Below are 20292 nucleotides of genomic sequence, written 5' to 3'. Positions count from 1 at the left end.
AGTTATAATGCCCAGAAATGGCCAAGGCAGCTCCTTTGAAACCAAGCTGCTTAGTTTGAAACCAAGCTGGTTTAATAACTTTTAAACCAAGATGGTTTTAATAAAAAGTGTATCCTTCATTAAAATGCCACTGAAGACAATAGGGCTAAAATGGCCTCAAGATTTATTGTAGGAATCTCAAACAAACAAACAAACAAACAAACAAACAAAAAACAAGAAAATGAAAAACTAACTGCCAAAGATCTTTTTGGCTTGGGCAGTGCTTATTTTGTTTCATTTGACTGATTAAAATATAATGAAATATTAGTTTTCCTGCATCTTATTCAAAATAAATATTTCCTTAAGAATGATCAGTTTTTACTTACTTGTTAGATACTTCTGTTACTGCTGCATGCTGGCCAGAGTACTGGGAGGAAATCTTTTATTCTTCTCTTTTGCTTGATATGCAACCCCCCCCCCCTTTCCTCACAGTGTGCTCATGCTGCTAGGATGTATATGGCCATGTATGAAGGGACAGATTTTTTTCTTTTTTTTTATTTGAGTTACAAACACGATTGAATTCCATGACAATCCCAGTTCCCTTCTCCCTCCCCTCCTCCCCTACCACCGCCCAACTAAAACTCTGCCTATGGCATATCCTTTCTTCTAATCTATACCTGACTCAACCTTTCTGCTCCCCCATGACCTCTGCATCCTTCCTCTTCTTCCCTTCTCATTCTCGTAGTTCCCTCTGCCCTCTTCCCATGCTCTCAATTTGCTCAGGGGATGGTGAGGGACAGACTTTTTTTTAAGACAAACTCTTTTTGTACATCTCAATGCAATTTCACAGAGAAAAGATATGATTACATGCCCTCTAATCTTGGGACTCATATGACACATATTCCTTCCTTCCTCTTGTAATCCTGCCTCATTCTATGATGAGCCTTTCCGTATAGTCTTTGGATCTCATCTCCCCTTTTGCCTTAGTTTCAACCTTTTCCTTCTCAGTGTGTCCACTGGTATAGGAAAACAGAGAGCTCACACACCAAGTAGCAGCAATGTCAACAAAGGCAGCAAATATTTCACAGTCCCAAGCCTCAGACCATTCTGTTACCTTCATCTCCACCTCTTTCCTTTCTTTCTTTCATAGCTCCTCCACTGGGTTACACAGATTGGCTGTCTTGCTGTCCATGCTCTGCTCATCACACCATGGCCTTAGAGAATGCCAGCAGTATCCACTGCATTGTCCCTGCCTTTAGCCGGGGAATTACCCATCTCCCTGATTTTCTCACTTCTTCACATGCTATTAATCATCTGGTTCCATTTCTTTGATCACTAAACATGTCAACTCTACTTACTTCTTTCCATCTCTGGTATCCCCCTCTGATTTGGGAAGACAGCCTTGTTCTTTCTGCATGCAGGAGAGATGTTAGCTTTATGAGCTTATCAAGATTTAAGGGTGCTAAGTACTCCATAAGGAGAAGATGTAGTCTATGGGAGGCTCTGTGCCATTTCTGTACCCCTCTTGTCAGTCTTCCTGTTAGGAATGGTTACCTCTGCATCTGACTGTTGGTTACTTGCTACTTCCTGACTCATGGGTGAAAACATCTGAGGCTTCTAGAAGCTCTGCACTTACAGTTGTCATTTAGGCTCTGTGGTCAGGGCCTCGCTCTGGCCTTCACTAGCTGCATGAATTTATATAGACCATCTACTTCTAACTTCCTTGTTTATAAAAATAAGTGATTTCCTGCAATGCTTATGGACTTCAATCCATTCTGTACATAGGGCTCACCTGAGAGCTATCAAAACTCCCACTGCCTAGGCTGAACCTTAGGACCAACAACAGTGTCCTGATGCCTGGGCTCCAAGATTGTTTCTTTCTTTTCTTTTTTTTTTATTAGCACGAAAATTATTTTGCATGCCAATCCCAGGTCCCTCTCCTCCCTCCTCCTCCCCTAATAACGCCCTACCCATCATCCCATACCCTTTCTGCTCCCCAGGAAGGGTGAGGCCTTCCATGGGGGGGGTCTCCAAAGTCTGTCATATTCTTTGGGATAGGGCCTATGCCAACTCCCTTGTGTCTAGGCTCAGGGAGTATCCCTCCATGTGGGATGGGCTCCTAAAGTCTATTTCTATGGTAGTGATAAGTACTGATCCACTACAAGAGGCCCATAGATTTCCAAGGTCTCTTCACTGACACCCACATTCAGGGAGTCTGGACCCCTTTGCTCATCAGTCCTCCTTCTCTGCATCTGGATTCACTCTGGGAAACAAATCTTTTCTTTTTTTAAAAATCACTTTTTGTCAGGATATTGAAAGCTCCCCAAGACTTCAATATGCATGTAAATTTGAGAACTATGACTTAATGATTTTAGAGACTTTTGTTCTCCTGTCATTTTATGTTCTTGTCATGCCTGGATCCCTACTTGATCTTTCTCTTTCTTTTAGTATTTTCACTAAGTAGGGAAGAAATAGCTGTGAAGCTCCCCCTTTCCCATCTGCTGTTTGTTCTTATTTACATACGATGGAACCCAGCCCACTGATTTACAGCTCTGGTTTCCTTACAACTGTTATTGAACTGAAAACATAGCTGAAAACTTATTAAACAGAGAGAAATTATTTTGAGTGAGTTTTTTGCTGACAATTTCTTATAGAACAAAGGGTAGGTTTAGAAAGAACATTAACAATTGATTCATAGATCCATAATCTCAACAATAAACAGAATTCTGAGACTCCAGGGTTTGTTCCTTACTGTCTATTCCACTAAGGAATCCAGGGCATTTCTGCAGGTGGATGGGATTATGAGGCATACATACATACATACATACATACACACTGGAGTCTCCTGCAACAGTGTCTCTTTCCCTGCAGCTTCCCCACTCCTGCTGTGGCCCAGCAGAGGCTGTCATCAAAGAAAATGTGTCCTCAATATGGATGTGATCTCATTCTTTAAAAGCTTAGGAAAAGGCCTTTCAGAAAACTTGCTTTCTGTGGATGCTGTCTTGTAACCACCATTGTAGATCTGAAATAAGACTTTGCTGGGCTGCAAGAGAGGAGAGGGAACAGTAGAAAGGTAGTAGACATTGACTAAGCATTTGGTTTCACTACTGGCACCGAATTTAGAGAGATTTTGGGGTCTTAACATAAATCTGATTCATGTTGGCATGATGTCCTTTTGGGTGCTCTGTCTTCCTGCATGATTCTCTTTTAACAATACCTCTTTCAATGCTCACTTTCTTGGTAATGCCTATCTAAAATGCACAGCCTGTGCTTTTGCTTGTCACTCTCAGGTTTCAATAAAACTCTCTCTCTCTCTCTCTCTCTCTCTCTCTCTCTCTCTCTCTCTCTCTCTCTCTCTCTCTGTGTGTGTGTGTGTGGTACTGGGAATAGAACCCAGGGCCTTACACTTGCTAGGCATGCACCTTACCATTGTGTTCCACTCCCCAACTGTTATTAAGTTATTTAAATTGGTTGATATCTTGATAAGGACAGACCCATTTCATAGCGATGTACAGGTAAGTGATTGACAAGTGATAGCTTCTGGTGGATTTTCCATTCACAGATGCTCCCCCCAAATGACAAAGCATGGACTAAAAATGAAAGGCCCCCTCCCAATTTTGAACCTTGAAGTAGTTTTCTTGCAACCTGATTTAGGTTGAGGGAACCTTGTCTGAAGTTTCTGGCTTTGACGTTGCTTTTTTGGGGTATTTTCTTATAGATGGAAGAATTGATTGAAGGTGTTCGCTGGGCCTTTATTGACATGCTGGAGAAAGAAAATGATTGGATGGATGCAGGAACAAAAAGGAAAGCTCAAGAAAAGGTAAGGATTTCCTTTGATGGAAGAAAAAAAAAAACAACTGACTTTTTGTTTAATGGATTTTCAAGCTTGACATTGACTGTGCAGTTGATTTTTTTTATTGACTGAGCTGTTGGCTCCAAATGACCCCAGAGGTAGGTGTGTGCTTTTGGATGAACACATAGATTTCATCACCAGGAGGTAACAGAAAATAAGATCTGACTTGTTCTTTCTCAAACTGCATTTTCAAATGCCGTGTAATTCAGCCTTGCTTTTGCTCTTAATTGCTGTCTTTAAGAGCCACATGGCTTACTGCCTAGTGAATTTTGCTATAAACCATCATTGGATATGGCAGAATGTAGAGCAGTGGGGAGCCATGGGAAGCAGCTGGCAGAAGGGCCCTCAAGTTGCAGAGCAGAAAACCCCATATAGTCCATGTGTCTTCTCCATTTGTGCATGATGTGTGCAAATGACCTGAGGCAAGTCTTTTCCTGCAGTAAAGCACATGTACTTCCTAGCCTATCATGTCCCACAAATGGCCCAAAGAGCATGCATATCAGTCAAATATGAGTGATGGACCATTGTGGAGTAATAGAAAAAAATAGGTCCTGTCACAAATGGATACTTGTGAAGCTTGGTAAAATTCTCTGATGATGTGCAACAAGATAAAGGAATAGACAGGGAAATTCTGAACAGCTGTGCTGTATACAAATAATGAAGGGGTCCATCTTGAATTGGAGATATTCTTCTGGAGCTGGAGCTCAAATTGGCAGGGCCAGGGCGCACTCTTGCTGCACTGCCTACGGATGCCACTCTGTAGCTGGGAGGCTCTGAAGTTGGGAACCTTTCTTCTTTTTAGAGGTGGTTTTGAAACCTTCCCGATGAGAGCAGTTGCCAGTGGGACATCGACATGCAAGATTGTGCTAGGCCCTTCATTAGTAATGGCTGCTTTAGTGTGTCAAGCCAGAGGTCTGTGAGTTTGTGATTTTAGCCAACCCGCCCCGCCTGACGATTATCATTACGTTCACTGCTTTGATTCATCACTAGCGCTAGTGTTTTTGCCTTATGGTCAAGAAACAACGATATTCTCACTGTAGGAATGCTCTAATACCAAGTCCCCTTGTTGAAGTGGAAGAACACACAGGGTAATTTTGCTTCTTTTTCTCCCTGCAAGATCTGTCAAAGCTGTTTTAGGTCATGTATGGCATAGGCTGGAGGAGGCAGGAACACATGGGCTGTGGGGGGCCACTCTCCATATGGTAGATGAAACTTTTGGCATCAACACATCGTTGTTTCTTGAAGGCTTGGTTTATTTGCAGAGAGAGCTTGTGATGTGTGGGGCAGGATGTATCTTGTAGTGGACAGTTGGATGCTCGGTGTATCAGGTGCCCTTTGTTGTAGCCTGGAGTCCTAAAGTATCAATTTTCGAAGGATGACTGGTGTGAACAGAGAGGGAGAGAAATGGAAGGAGGGAGGGATAGAGGGGGGGGAGAGAGAAAGCATATGAATGAACAAGTTATGAATATTTGGGAGCTTGTAGTCAGCTTTTCAGAAATAGAAATTAAGATCACTTCGGAGTACTTGTTGGTGTTCAGTTAGGGAAAGACTGTCTTGTAGTTGGGTCTTCTAAGCAAGTGGTCCATGAGTCGTTCTTGAAGTAAACTATTCTCCGTCTGTCTAATATTAGACACGGTCCTGTTGGCCCTCTGAATTTCTCACCAGGATTTTATTTTATTTCAACCAGAACTGTCACTTTTCCCCTTCTAAAAGTATTCTTTGAACACTCTGCTTTCTTTGAGCTGAGTTCAATCTGCCAGGAACTCCAGTAGCAAGCAGCCTGACAGGCACAAACATCAAAGGCAATTGTCCTTCTGGATCTCATTAGGTTCCCCGAGGGGATCTTGCATCTCTAGGCTCAGAGAAGTTCTAGTAATGTGAGACAAGAAACGGGGTGTTGTCCAAGGCTATCCAGCAGTTCTCCCATTCAGTACCAGCCCTGAACCCCAGGAAACAGATTTTTCTTTTCCTAAGTTGAACTAACTTGCCATTCTAGAAATGACCTCTAGGTGGAGCTCACGGTACTAACAAAGAAGGCAGAAGCTGCAGGCTTTTGTGCTTGCTGCTTTTCACTCTGGGGCTGTTTTTGAAATAATATATTTTTCTCCCCCCCTTTTTTTTCTTCTGCTTTCCTCAACTTGATTGCCTTTTTAATAGTCAACAAGAAAGAAGAGACTCTGCCTGATAATTCCTTGCAACTTAGATGGAAATCTCTGCTCATCTCTGGGCTTTGTCTTTCTGATATGGAGTAGCCCCTGCATAAAGACAGGATTTGTCTGCATCTGAAGTGGAGGTGAATAATTCGCCTTCTCTCCCTGGTATGACTTGGCACTGTTCTTTGGGCATGTGTTGTATGCAGTATATCACCCAGGCGGAAGATTTCTCATCAATAATACTGCCCACACTGGGCCGATGCTGAGTCACTTGGCTACCCATTGGGAAAACTGAAAAAAATGTTCTGATTTGTGAGGGGCCTAAAGCTTTTCTTTCTCTCACCATGAATCTCAGGACTGCAGCTAATTAAAGTGACTCCTAAGTGGTGTTGACCTCAGCTTTCCTCTGTGACCAACCTCCCAGACTGATTGGTAGGGAAATTCAGGCACTTACAGTGGTTGGAAGGCCTAATCTCTTGGCTTTTGTGCCAGTGACCCTGTCTCAAAATGGAAGTGTGGGGGTGGGCTTTGTCCTCTTTGCTAGGGGTGATCACTGGAAAAGATAAATGAGGGTGCCTCTGCTTCCTTGAAGGGTAAATTTGTTATCTCTGTCTCCCTGCCTTTTTCCTCTCCTCTCTGGAGAGAGGTCATGGGTACTTTTGTCTTTTGAAACTCACTGTGTTGATTTCAAGTGGAAATTTAATATCTGGAAATAAGCACCAATTTTTATTTAGGAGTCTGTGTTCCCACAAGCATGTGCTCTTTAAAAATTTTCTTTTATCTTTTTGAGATTATAATATAATTACATCATTTCCTCCTCCCTTTCCTCCCTCCAAACCCTCCCAATATAGTCCTCCTCAATCTCTTTCAAATTCATAGCCTCTTTTTCTTTTTTCAGCAAAGGACAAGGAGGCCTGCTGCTTTTCAGGTTAATATAGTCTTTGAATAGGTATACGGTGATAATTGAATGATTTGGGTGTCTTCTGGAGGATTTACCTTGTCCAGGGCTGAGGAGGAGTCCCTCAAGGTCACTATGGAATGGTTCCGAGGCTAGGCTGAAAGGGACTCAGGCTGCCTTTGGCCTCCCTGGCCAGTTCTGAGTCAGATATGAGGAGCAGCTTCCTGAGAGCGGCTAAGGCTTGCTCCCCAGATGAATTAATTATGTAGCTCAATGCTGCATCACCTCTGAACTGTTTCCTTGTTCTCTTTGCACCTGGGGTCTCAGCTTGTCAGACCGTACCCAGAGAAAACAATACCAGCACAGGACTCACCGGGAGGCAGTGTCCTGAGGGTGGCGTGAGGGAGTAGCCATGGCCTTGGCCACAGCAGGTGCAGAGAAGTTGGCTGCGTGTTCCCAACTCCTCAAGCATGCGACTCCCACGCACAGGCTTTGAGAGAGGTAGGAAGATTTCCACTGCAGAGAGCAAAGCAGTGTGTACCTCACCTCTTTGCCTTTGTCAGTAAACTCTGCCAATCCCAGGCATTGCAGTTTGCACAGCCGTGCAGTCTCTACTGACCTGTTAGGATCCTGGCTGCTCCCCGTCTGAGCCCATGGTTCTGGAGTTGTGCCTTCAGATGTGAGGCACCTATGAGCTTGTTAAGCAGGCACATTTTCACACACATACCTTAAGAAGATAAATGGTGGGGTGAGCATTAGAATCCTCTGATTCTGATGCTTATGAAGTTTTTGAAACTCCTCCCCACCCACCCCTGTGTCCTGACTACTCTGCATACCCGTCTGACTTCTTCTAATTGCAGGCCCCTGCATTCTGCCCATGGGCTCTCTTGTCCCACAGGAACCTATTGTGAGTAGTACAGCATTCAGGAGACTCACCATCCTGTCCCTCCTCACTGTCCCCGAGCCAACAATTGATGGAAGGTGACCAGTATCTGCCCCTGCTCCCTCCTGCCTCTCACAGGTTTATACAAGTTCCTGGGGGCTTTCCCAGAGGGCTTGAGCTTCCGGGCAAGAATGCCCTTTGGTGGCTGCCTTCCTCTCCTCTGTCACTTCTGAAGAAGCCCCCCCCCCCACCCGGCCATGTTTCTTTGATCCCCTGCCTCCCATGCAAACACAATGTGCTTTAATCGAAGTCTCTGGCTCTACCCCTAAGGAGACCACTAATGAGGACACAGCCTCTGGGTTAAGTCCTCTTCTCATGCCTTCCTGCCTTTAAGGGAATAGTGCATTTCATTGGCTCTGGATGCATGAATTCTCTCAGCAAACTCAATCCCACAAGCATTTGCCAGATGTGCCAAGTACTGGGCTGGGAGCTGCAGATTTGGGAAAGGGGGTGATCAGCTGTGGTCTCTCTCTTGCAGATGCCTTTCTATACCCAGGATGACACAGAGGTGCTATGGATGCTGTGCTAGTTGGGGAAAGTTAATTAATTAATTAATTAATTAATTTTATTTGAGACAGGGTTTCTCTGTGGCTTTGAAGGCTGTCCTGGAATTAGCTCTTGTAGACCAGGCTGATCTCGAACTCACAGAGATCCACCTGCCTCTGCCTCCCGAGTGCTGGGATTAAAGGTGTGGGCCACCAACGCCCAGCTTGGGAAAGTTATTTTAATGTAGACAGTTGTAATGTGGCCTTGGGAGCCCAGGAGGGGAAGCTTTAAGGAGCAGAGACATGCTGGCCTTGGGATGCTCACTCTGTCCCTTCCTCTCTTCCTCTGTCCTATCCTCAGACCCAATGAGTGCACATGACCTTGTTAGCCCTTGGGCAAGGCTTCTTCTGAGCTCCTCACTAGTTACTTGGACCAAGTGCTCCCAACAGCTCCTCTTCCTTGGTGACTTTACTCCTGCACACCGTTTCCTTTGGAATAGGTTTGGAGAGGAGAGGAAAAGCTTTCAGCAGTGTCTTATATCTCTCCTTATTACAGGTTCCAGTTGTATTTGAAGACTGTTCAAGAATACAGTCACCCTGCTTCTTGAATCTACTCAAAGAGCTTGCATGCTATGTCCTTGTTCTGGCTTCCTGCTCTTCTTTGGCTTCTAGTACTCACCATGATGAGTTTGCCACCACCGTCTCTCCACTTTTGTCTATGTAGCTTCCAGTCTCCATCCCCCAGACATAGAGGCCAAGGCAGTGTTTGTCTTCCTTATATCTCTTTGCCTCACTGCTGTCCACAGGAAGGACACTGTGGAGGTTAGGTGTATGGAATGCTGACTGTATTCTAAGCCATTTTTTTTACCTTGTAGGAGCTACATGGCTTTTTGGAGATGGTTTAATGTCTCCTAGTCCCTCCTCAGTTTCCACATCTGTAAACTGTGAGATCATTACCTACCTCAGAGCTTAGTTACTGAAGAACTCGCTGTTCTAAAGGAGGTGATTGCTTTACTCTGGGCTTTAGATTTTATGATTTTAAACCAATCTATTATTTATGTTTTTAAAGGTTTATTTTTTATACAATATATTTTGATCATGTTCTTTTCCCTCCCCCAACTTCTCCCAAATCCTCTTTACCTCCATATCTACCCAATGTCATGTTTTCTCTTTCTCAACAAACAAAAATATGAAAGTCAAAAGCAAACAATTTTAATTTTATGCATATGAATGTTTGCTTGCATGAATGCATGTGCACCATTTGTTTGTCTGGTAACCTCAGAGGCCAGACAAGGGCATCACATCCCCTGAATTTGATGTTATGATGCTTCTGAGCTGCCATGTGGATGCTGGAAACTGAGCCCAGGTCCTCTGCAGGAGCAACAGTGCTCTTAATTGCTGAGTCATCTCTCCAGATTCCTCCACTATTATCTTTGTGCAATATGTACGTATATATGTATGTATGTCTGTGTATATATATATAATACATAAATACACACATATATAAATATATATATGTATATATATAGTGTAAGTAGGAATTTGATATATTCCTGTGATAGCTTATGGGAGTGATTATAATCCAGAGCCTCATGAAAATGCTGTTTGGGGGTGCTTTCAGGCATGGCCAACCCATGGCCAAGGGTAGTTATGAATGTAGGCCAACAAAAAAGAATCATATATTTACTTAAATATGAGAGAGAGAGAGAGAGAGAGAGAGAGAGAGAGAGAGAGAGAGAGAGAATTGTGTGGTTCTCAACTGAATATCATAGATAACAATGCTGTTTCAAAGTTTACACATACCTAGGTCATTTAACATCTTGTACTTGAGTGTATATCAGCACCACCAGGAAGGCTCATTGGAGCACCATGCAGCCCTACCCCAAGAGAATCTGGTTCAATGGGAGTAAGGTCATGCTGGGAATCAGCATTTCTGATGAAGCCTCAGATCATGTCAATGCTGATGGGGACTGGATGATCACAGGTGGCAATTTCCTTCCACCACAGATGAGTTAATAGAACAGAATGAAGTTTATGGAGTTCTTTATACCCCGTAGGCCCCCTTTCTACCACCTCCCATAGTTAAGTACATCAGTGGGTTGGCACACTCAAAACCCACCCAGTCCACCCATTCTATGATGCTCTATCTGCTTCATGTTCTAGATAGAGATCTGAAGGCTCCTTGTTGATCTCTCTGTCCCTTGATTCCACATTGGTGTTTAGAAACTATGCAGATCAAGTTTTCTTTTCTTTTTTCTTTTTCTTTTTTTTTGTTTTTTCGAGACAGGGTTTCTCTGTGTAGCTTTGGAGCCTATCCTGGCACTCGCTCTGGAGACCAGGCTGGCCTTGAACTCACAGAGATCCGCCTACCTCTGCCTTCAAGTGCTGGAATTAAAGGCGTGTGCCATTAATGCCCGGCTGCAGATCAAGTTTTCTACAGAGAAGCCCTCCTAATTTCTGAAGATTCAGCAATATTTTTCTGTGTAGATGAAGCAAATATTGTGTTCCTCACATAAAATTGACAACATTACCATATGCCAACCTGTAGGCTCAAACTATTTTATAAATACCACATTGATATCATACTACTACCACAAGGAAGGTACAGTCATTTCTTTATACAGATGAAATATGCTTCTCCATGGTCTCTGAGCTGGCTGTTGGAAAAGTTGGGACTCCATTCCTGGAAGTTTTGTTTCACAGCCCCCCTTTATCCTAATAGAAGTGCATCTCTAAGCATGGTCTTCAAACCAGAAGCATTGGTATTATCTAGACACTAGCTAGAAATGCAGATTCATAGTCCTACATCAGATCTATGGAATGAAACTCTGAGAAGGGATGCAGGACTCTACAATGCAGTCATCCCTCCAGGTGATTCTAATGTAACCAGAGTGTGCAGACCAGAGTGTGTATACTGGTGCTCTAGACTATGTTTCTGATTCCTGGTGCTGCTGGCTATGCTCCAGTTTTCAATGCTTTTTTTTAAAGCTCAAGTTCAAGGCTGAGCTCCATAATTCTATATAGAGTCCAACTCATCCAGCACAATGGGGATATTATTGCCGCCTTTGTTTTACATACAAATTATATTAAGGAAGCTGAAGTTGATATTATGGCTATCTTTTTCTTTCAGCCATGCATGTCAGGGTTGGCTTATAGCAAATTTGCAGTCAGTTAATTTCTTGGTCTTTAAAAAAGTAATCTCACAGGAACTGTTGTTAAGCTCTGTTGCTCCTATACTTGGCATTAAAAAAAATCCTTTCTCACAGAATTTCACATTTTATTCTTAATAAAATCTATTTTGTTGTTTTGCTCATAGTTCTAGCTTTTAAAATAATTTCCAGATCTTCATATGCATTATATTTTCATGAAAATTTATTCTTATTAAAGAAAATATCATAAGTGAAGTATAGAACAATAAAAAAATCATCACTTTGTCATTACTCAAGCATAACCATTGCTAACTTCTTGCTATATTACTTTGATTTCTCCTCTATATGTAGACTTTAAAAGACATTCTTGGACAAGGTTGTATATGGAGATTTGATTCATTTTTTTCCTAACATTTATATTGTATTTTCCTATTACACTGTAATCTTTACCAAAGAGTATCACATGGAAGTCTATATTATGTTAATATTTGTCTATGTGAGTTAAAATGTCTCTGAAGTAGATTATAGTTGAATATCTACTATCGTGTGATAATAAGTGCATTTTGCATATTTCTTTAACCTTAGAATTAATTTTCTTTTTCTGGTTTGTAGAGAAGGCTGGACTTGAACTTGCTATGTAGCCAAGGCTGCCCTGGAATTCTTGATCCCTTTTTCCTCTGCCTCCAAAGTGCTGGTATCACAGGCATGCACAACCATTCCCAGCTCCAAGAATTATTCTTTAGAATATGGTCTTTAAAAATCTCAAGTTTATCACCAAGTGTATCAACTACAAGTTCTGTTTCTATATTATTAATAATTTGCTAAATATGCATTTTTGTTATATTGGTTTTCTGAGTTACAATGGATATGATCACAAAATGTAATTGGAATCAACCCCATTTGTTCATGCTTTAGGTACTCCCTTCTAGTTCAAGGACAGGCCTTCTGTCTTATGTATGTAATCATAGTTGCTTAGGAGTATGGCAAGTTCAAGCCCACCCTGGAATATATAGTTAAGACTCTGTCTCAAAGTAAATGAGGGCTAGTAACATTGCTTCATGGTAGAATGCTTGCACAGCATGCGTGAGACCATGGGTTCCATCAACGGTAGTGAAAATAAGTCTTGGAGAAATACTCTGTGGTAGGTTTTATGATAGGAGCTATTCAGTATTTTAACCAAGAGATTTTCAGTTCAGCTGTTAATGCTTCTGCCTAACCCCTAGAGCTATCATCTGTATTTTCTACCTTTTTCCTGTGAGAATTCAGGAGACATTGAGCAATGTTTTGCTGTTATCCAGTTACCCTCTATTTAGTACCTTCCTTGACTTTCTAATCTATCATTCTGGTACCAAAATGGAGACTCAAGGAAAAGACAAATGTTTATAGGTTTTTCATTCTTTATAAACATGTTATTTTAATGAACATTTAAATATACTACACAAGAATGTTCATAGAAATCTCGTATGTCCTTGTCACTGAAATTTAACAGTTGGTAATATTTTGCCACTCTAACTTCAACTAGACCCTACCCTCATCTGTGTTTATGACTGTAAATTTTAAAGCTAATTCCATCTCAGACATCATTTTTTACTGTATTTCAATATGTACTATAACTTAATAAATATTTCAAAATATTTTAATGTGTTTCCAATAGATACAGAAGTTTGAAAACTAACCATAATTCCATTATTATAAGCAATAATATTACCAATAATTCCTCATTTATTAGTGTCTTGTCTGCCTGAAATTTTCTGTAATTATCATAAAAATAGTTGACAAGTTTTTAAACAATTGGTACCAATCAGTATACAGTGTCCACATATTGTAACTAATAGGGACATATTTATATTGTATTTTCCTATTACAATGTAATCTTTACCAAAGAGTATCACATGGAAGTCTATATTATGTTAATATTTGTCTATGTGAGTTAAAATGTCTCTGAAGTAGATTATAGTTGAATATCTACTATCGTGTGATAATAAGTGCATTTTGCATATTTCTTTAACCTTAGAATTAATTTTCTTTTTCTGGTTTGTAGAGAAGGCTGGACTTGAACTTGCTATGTAGCCAAGGCTGCCCTGGAATTCTATCCTTGCCCTTGCAAATGAAATTAATTATGAAATTAATTTACTTACTAAAGAAATTAGGTTACTTGGCAGGATTTTTAACAATCTTGGTTTCTTCTAGGATGTTCTTCCTTGCTTTGGATTTTCTATAAATTGGAGGAAATGTTGAGCTTTGATTAGATTGAAATTATTTTTTTTGACAAGAAGACTCCATGGTCAGAACTGGATGCTTCCCTTCAAGAAGCAAATGACGCCATGTTGTCTTAAATTCTATCTCAAGGGTAATCCCTTGGTTTGAAAATTGTCAGCCTAATCCTTTCATTTTAATATTCTTATCAACCCTGTTCCTCTTATGGTGATTCTTCGTCTTGATTATGCCATTAGAATCACCTTGGGACCTGTTTTATACATTTTAATTAAAATATAATTTCATCACTTTCCTCCTTCCCTTTCCTCCCTCTAACCCGTTTCATGTCTCCCCACAACACTCTCAAATTGATAGGATCTTTTTCTTTCTTATTTTAGTCACATTTCTTTTTATTTTTTTCTCTCCTTTTTTATTTAAATTAGAAACAAGATTATTTTACATGTCAATCCCAGTTCCCTCTCTCTCCCCACCTCCCCTGTCCCCCCCAACTAACACCCTACCTATCCCATACCCTTTATGCTCCCCAGGGAGGGTGAGGCCTTCCATAGGGGGGTCTTCAGAGTCTGTCATATTCTTTGGGATAGGCCTAGGCCCACCCGCTTGTGTCTAGGCTCAAGGAGTAGATGGGGTCTTTTTCTTTGGTTGTTACTTTTTTTTATTAGACAGGGTTTCTCTGTGTAGCTTTGTAGACCAGGCTGGCCTCGAACTCACAGAGATCTGCCTTCCTCCTGCCTTCCAAGTTCTGGGATTAAAGGCATGTGCCACCCTTGCCTGGTCTGATTGTTACTATTTTTAAACAAGGTCTCTATGATAGAGATAAAGGCATCATAATTGTATCTCTGCCTATGAGGACCAGAGGTCAATGTTGGGTACTTTCCTCAATAGTTTGTCACTTTTTTTTTTTTTTTTTGGTTTTTCAAGACAGGGTTTCTCTGTGGCTTTGGAGGCTGCCCTGGAACTAGCTCTTATAGACCAGGCTGGTCTTGAACTCACAGAGATCCACCTGCCTCTGCCTCCTGAGTACTGGGATTAAAGGCTTGCACCACCACCGCCAAGCATCACATTATTTTTTTTTAAATTCTGTGTTTCATTGAACATGGAACTTACCAATTTGGCTAGACTGGCTGGCCAGTGAGCCCCTTTGTACCTTTCTGTCTTTAACCACTTTAGCGCTGGGATTTTAGGTATGTATCCCCATGTTTGGCTTTTGTGTGGGTTCTAGATTTTTAAACTCAGTTCTTCATTTTTGCTCAGCAAGCACATAACCAACTGAACCATACCTCAGCTCAAGGTATCACCACTTTCCAAACTTATGTAGAGTAACATGGAAAATCACCGACAGTTATTTAAGTGGGGTATTGAAAATATTTCTAGATATGAGATTCTGTTAAGCTTTGCAACTGGTGACTTTTAAATTGTATTACTCTGCATTTATTAGCTAGAATATTTCTCTAAAAAGGTTTTTTCCCCTCCTTTGTTAATCACTTGATTAGCTGGACGTGCAGCTTATACAGAAAAAGTTGCATGAAGTTCTGTATTTTCTGTTCTTAATTTTTACAAGTTGTGCCCTGGAAACTTACAGAGATATCAAAGCACTTTCTCTCCAGCATTATTATAAACACAAGATTTTAAAAAATGCATTTGATATGTTTAAATTTATTACAATTCCTTTTGAAGTTCACATTGTTTCATCAGAGTCAACTTATGATTCTTCCTTTAGGGAATTTTGATGTGACCCCAAATGTTTTAGACTATGTCTTTTGTTTCCTGGCATGGCAAGATACCCTCCTTAATGTCTGACTTCTATTAAATCAGTGTGTTAATCAATTCTTTGGTAATGAACAATATTTTGATTATTTTTCGGGGGTGGTGATGAAACATCTGTTCTAACTGGAAGTTCAGAACTTCAATAATATGGAAATTTACAAAACAATAGAAGGTGACTTGAATTATCCTTTTGTATGGGGCACGATTATGTCAAAGAGTACACATAGTCAGGGGATTTTGAAACTCACATTTTCCTTCTTTCTTTTTGTAATATTACAGTCTTAATATTGATTGTTAAGAATATAAATAAGGAGACTGGAGAGATGACTCAGCAGCTAAGAGCATTTGTTGCTTTTGCAGAAGAGGCAGGGTCACTTCTCACCACCCTCATGGCAGCTTACAACTGTCTGTAACTCTTGTTCCAGGGGTTCTGATATCTCCTTCTGACATTCTTAGGCACAAGGTATACAAACACTCATACACATAAAATAAAAATAAATACATCTTTTAAGAAAGAGTATAAATAAGGAGCTGAGGAGGTAGCTCCTTTGGCAACAGAACTTGTGCCTGCGTGAGGACCTGAGTTCAGGCTCCATGTGCCTGTAACCCCAGCATTGTGCAGTAGAGACAGTCAGAAACAGGTAACTTATTGACTAGCTAGCCTACTTCCAACAGTGAGCTTTTGATTTATTGAATGTCCTGGTCAAGGCAGTATGGCAGAAAGCAGTAGAGGAAGATTCCCAACATCTTCTTCTGGCTGCCACAGGTGTACACATGGACATATACACTCACACATATTCATGCATGAACCTTCTCCCACATACATATACACCCCCCACAGAACGCTTGCACATGAGACTGTAAATAAGTATTACCTAGTATATGATTGTGCCATATATTAAAAAAAAAGATTCCTAGTGTTAGCCTTATGGTGTGTCTCTGTAGGAGAGTACTTGCCCAACTTGAACAAGACTCTGGTTTTCATCACTAGCACAGGGAAAACAACAACAACAACAACAAAATGGTAGTGATCTTATCTGAAGTGTTGAGATATGTAGAGCAATGGTACTATTAAGAGATGAAACGTGGAATAATAAATACTTAAAATTTTAACAACATCAGATAAGCAAGCACCAATAGTTTAAATGTGTATGGTGCATGTGTTTAGTGTTCAGTGTATGCTGGAGATTATTTTGTATTGAGGAACTATTTGGTTGTAGAACTTTGAATCGATTGAGAAATGCTATAATTGCCTTAGGTATAATTGTAGAGGTTCAAAGCCGAGGGCTACATTTTTGAGAATTAAGTAGAATATTGTAACTTTTATTCATCACACGGGCAAGGGAATTTGAAGTTTTAAAACATTTTTGTACTGACCCAGATTCAAACTGAGGTTGTGAGGGTTTAAAAATACATGTTAAGTTTGGTTGGGTTTACTAACAAGAACCAGGTTTGGTGTTCTGGGTTTTAATTCATGGGGAACGAGTCATTAGAAACACTTTGAGTTTTCCTATAGATTTTGTGGGGTTCCTTCCTTTTATCCCAGAATGAAACTAATAGCCATGCCGTCTGCTTATCTGCTATCTCTAGGGCTGTGCCTACCGCTGTCAGCTGCTCCCTTGTTATCTGGCTGCTGGTCCTGCTCAGTCAGTTGTACAGGAATGTCAGTTCCATTAATAACCCATGGGCCAGGCAGGCAGATAGTGGAAAATGGGTGAAGAGAGAGAAATTGTATTTAACCTGTCTTCTGAGTTGTCATTTTCTAGACTCCAGTATAGCTGGGTAAAGGCAGACTGAGGGTGTGACAGCAAATCCATTTCTGACAGAAACTCACATATGAAAGGGAGAAACAGCCTGATAGCAAAAGAAGAATGAGTGAAGGGACTTAGGCCAGAAGTTAGATTTAGAATCAGAAAGTCACAGAAAACCATGCTAGGACAAGGGCACTGACAAATAGATTGCCAAAATAGATTTTATATTGACTTTAAGTATTCTCATTCTTAATGTTTCAAATGGATGATATTCCTTTTTTTGTAAGATGCATATTTGTGGATGGATTAATTCCTTATTTTAAAAAGTTGGCATTTTGGTTATGAGTGGGTTAATGATGAAGGGGAATAGAGTATCCCTTAATATGGTACAATTCAACTACTGCAGTTGTCTGTCTTGACTATTATTTGCTTGCTCCATAGCAAACCATGTCAAAGATCAATGACTTAGAACAGATATTGCATTACCTCTTTCAAGTCTGTTGGCTGGGCTCAGCTGGGTGGCTCTTCTATTGGTCTCTATGGAGTCTCTCATGTAGCTGAAGTCAGATGACAGTTGCAGATAGAAGTCCATTGGGGCAACTTCACACACATGTCTCATTGTTCCTTATGGCTTTCTCCACAGGGTAGCTAAGGGAGCAGAAAGGAGGACGGATATACTGCGAGTCCTCTTAATGTCTGGGCTCAGAAGTCTCAGACTATTTCTTGTGCTACATCCTCTTGGTCAAAAGAAGTTGAAAAAGACTCCATCTCTTGGTATGAGGAGGAGCAGGACCACACAGAAAGGACAGGGTTTGTTAGTACTGTCACTGGAAAGATTGATTTACATTCTGCATTCTTTCCATCTCTTTATGTTCATCTTAATTATGTTAGAGAATTATGAACTAAGTTTACCATCTCCCTTTGACAGTTGCTCAGTGAATGTCATTAAAATTGTTTAAATGTTTTATTTATTTATAATTAAAATAATTATATGTATGGGGTATAATGTGATTTTGATTTATGTATACATTATATAAAGAATCAGTCAAGTTAATTACCATATACAGCATTCTGCCACCTTATATTTTTGAGTTGAGAACACTAAATATCTATTCTTTTCCTAATCATATTATTTTCTTTTTGAGATTATAATTTAATTACAGTATTTCCTTTCTCCCTTTCCTGTTTCTAACTCAGTCTGTATAATGTTACGTGTATGTATATTTTCAGGGCTGCCCATTTGGTATTGGATAACCAATTGTTGTGCTTTTCCCTGGTGGAGACTATTTCTCCTGCTCTCAGCATTCCTCAGTTGCCTGTAGGTTTTTGTGTAGGGCTAAAGTCCCATGGCTTTCTTCCCCTGCTCACTTTGGCATGTATATTGGTGTTGTCCTTGTTCAGCTTAGGTTTAGACAGTCATGTTGGTGAGATTTTATGAGTGTAGCTTCTGACGTTACTAGGAGACATTATCTCACAACAAATTCCCTGATCCTCTGGCTTTTACAATCTATCCATCCTCTCTCCCACAATATTCCATAAGTTTTTGGTGCAGGGAATGTTTTATGGATATATTCATTGGGAGTGTGATTCATAGCTCTGCATTTTAATTGGTTCTGGTTTTCTCTAATTGTTTCCATTTGTTGCAAAGAGAAATTTCCTTGATGAGGGCTGTGAACTACACTTATCTGTGGATGTAAGGACAGATGTTTAGATTGTTAGTTAATTATGTTGCCTTAGTAATATAGCAGCTATGGTTTCTCCTACAATAACCACGGCTTAATAGTCCTGGGTAGTTGGCTAGGTTTCTGGTACCAGGCATGGCTTTTGTCTTATTGAGCAGGTCTGAAGTACAATTAGAGAGACGTTGGTTACTTCCAAGGCATTCATGCCACTACTGTAACCTTAAGGTTATCTTGCCATGCTGGTCCTTGTTGTGGTTCATAGGTGTCATAGATGGGTAGGACTGCTGATTGTTTTCATCCTTTGGAAGCTTGCATGTTGCCTTTTGGTACAATAAAAGCTAGCTCCCTGGGAGGAGGCATTCATGTTAGTTCCGTCTTAGGGGCCTCTGGGCCCTGATTCTGAAGTGCATGGTATCTTCAGCAACAGGAGCTTACCTTCTATCTCTGGGAAGCAATTGAGGGAAATAGCAATATGATGCATGTTTTGGAATTCTCTTGGACATCCCTGACCAACAACTCAAAAGAAGGATTATTATGTCAGGTATTGGAGGTTTTCTTAGGTGGTCTTTGGCTTTTGGAGGGAGCATTGTTAGCCCAAACAAGAAAAGGTCATTTAAAATATATATGCATATTATACACAGATGTATTATAGGTCTTTTTAAAATGATAAGTAGTTAATAGTATGACTCCTTATGATTTTTTAAGATACCCTCATTGTTTTTACCCTCCTTTTTCTGTATTTACCTCCTTAACCCCTCCCGAAAGAGGCCCCCTTTTCCTATTTTCCTGTCAGATTATTTATACTCTGTTAGTCCCCTTTATCTTCTCCTGTTGTTCTTCTATATTTACATCCATTCCCAAATCTATTCTTTTAGCAATTTTGAAAAATCTGTTAACTGCCATCACCATACAATGCACCAGCTACTCCTCTAGCATAATGGAGCCTTCGGATTCTCTGATCAAAGTCTGTTTTTCCACCTCCTCCCCAGCTTTAAACAGCAATCTTTCTATTCTGTGTTTCTAGGAGATGAACTTTGTTAGAGTCTGTATATAAGGAAGATGATAGAATTCTTGTCTTTCTGTGCTTGGCTCATTTTACCTAGGATTTCTTTCTTATTTTCTTGTTTGTCTGGGTAATTTTCATAAGTGGATGAATTCATTAAAATTATTTATTCTTTTGCTCAAGACCAATATTTGCATCCACTGTTAGAGTACTGGAGTAAACCTAATTATTGCTGAATTGTGATGAGGAAGGAAGGCATCCTCTGGCCCTATGACCATCATAAAATAAGGTCATTCTAGTTTTAGATCCAGGACTAGAGAAGTCCTTAGTGGCTGACCTCATCTTAGCAGACAACTTATTTATCCAGTTTTCTGTTTTAGGTCGTTAGCAAATAACGCTAATTTTCAGTATA

General features: G+C 40.4%; 1 protein-coding gene across 1 annotated transcript in view; it reads left to right on the top strand.

Moving 5' to 3' along the window:
* The window catches only part of Phex (phosphate regulating endopeptidase homolog X-linked), a 213574-nt gene that overhangs the window by 91200 nt on the left and 102082 nt on the right, over window positions 1-20292 (top strand). The window contains exon 14 of the mRNA XM_027432770.2: window positions 3698-3799. Coding sequence (XP_027288571.1) covers window positions 3698-3799 — 102 coding nt within the window. The remainder of the gene's footprint in view (window positions 1-3697; window positions 3800-20292) is intronic.

Source organism: Cricetulus griseus, chromosome X, assembly GCF_003668045.3.
Source record: "Cricetulus griseus strain 17A/GY chromosome X, alternate assembly CriGri-PICRH-1.0, whole genome shotgun sequence".
NCBI classification, from domain to species: domain Eukaryota; kingdom Metazoa; phylum Chordata; class Mammalia; order Rodentia; family Cricetidae; genus Cricetulus; species Cricetulus griseus.
The sequence above is the reverse complement of the archived record's forward strand: the minus strand, read 5'-3'. Positions and strand labels throughout refer to the sequence as shown.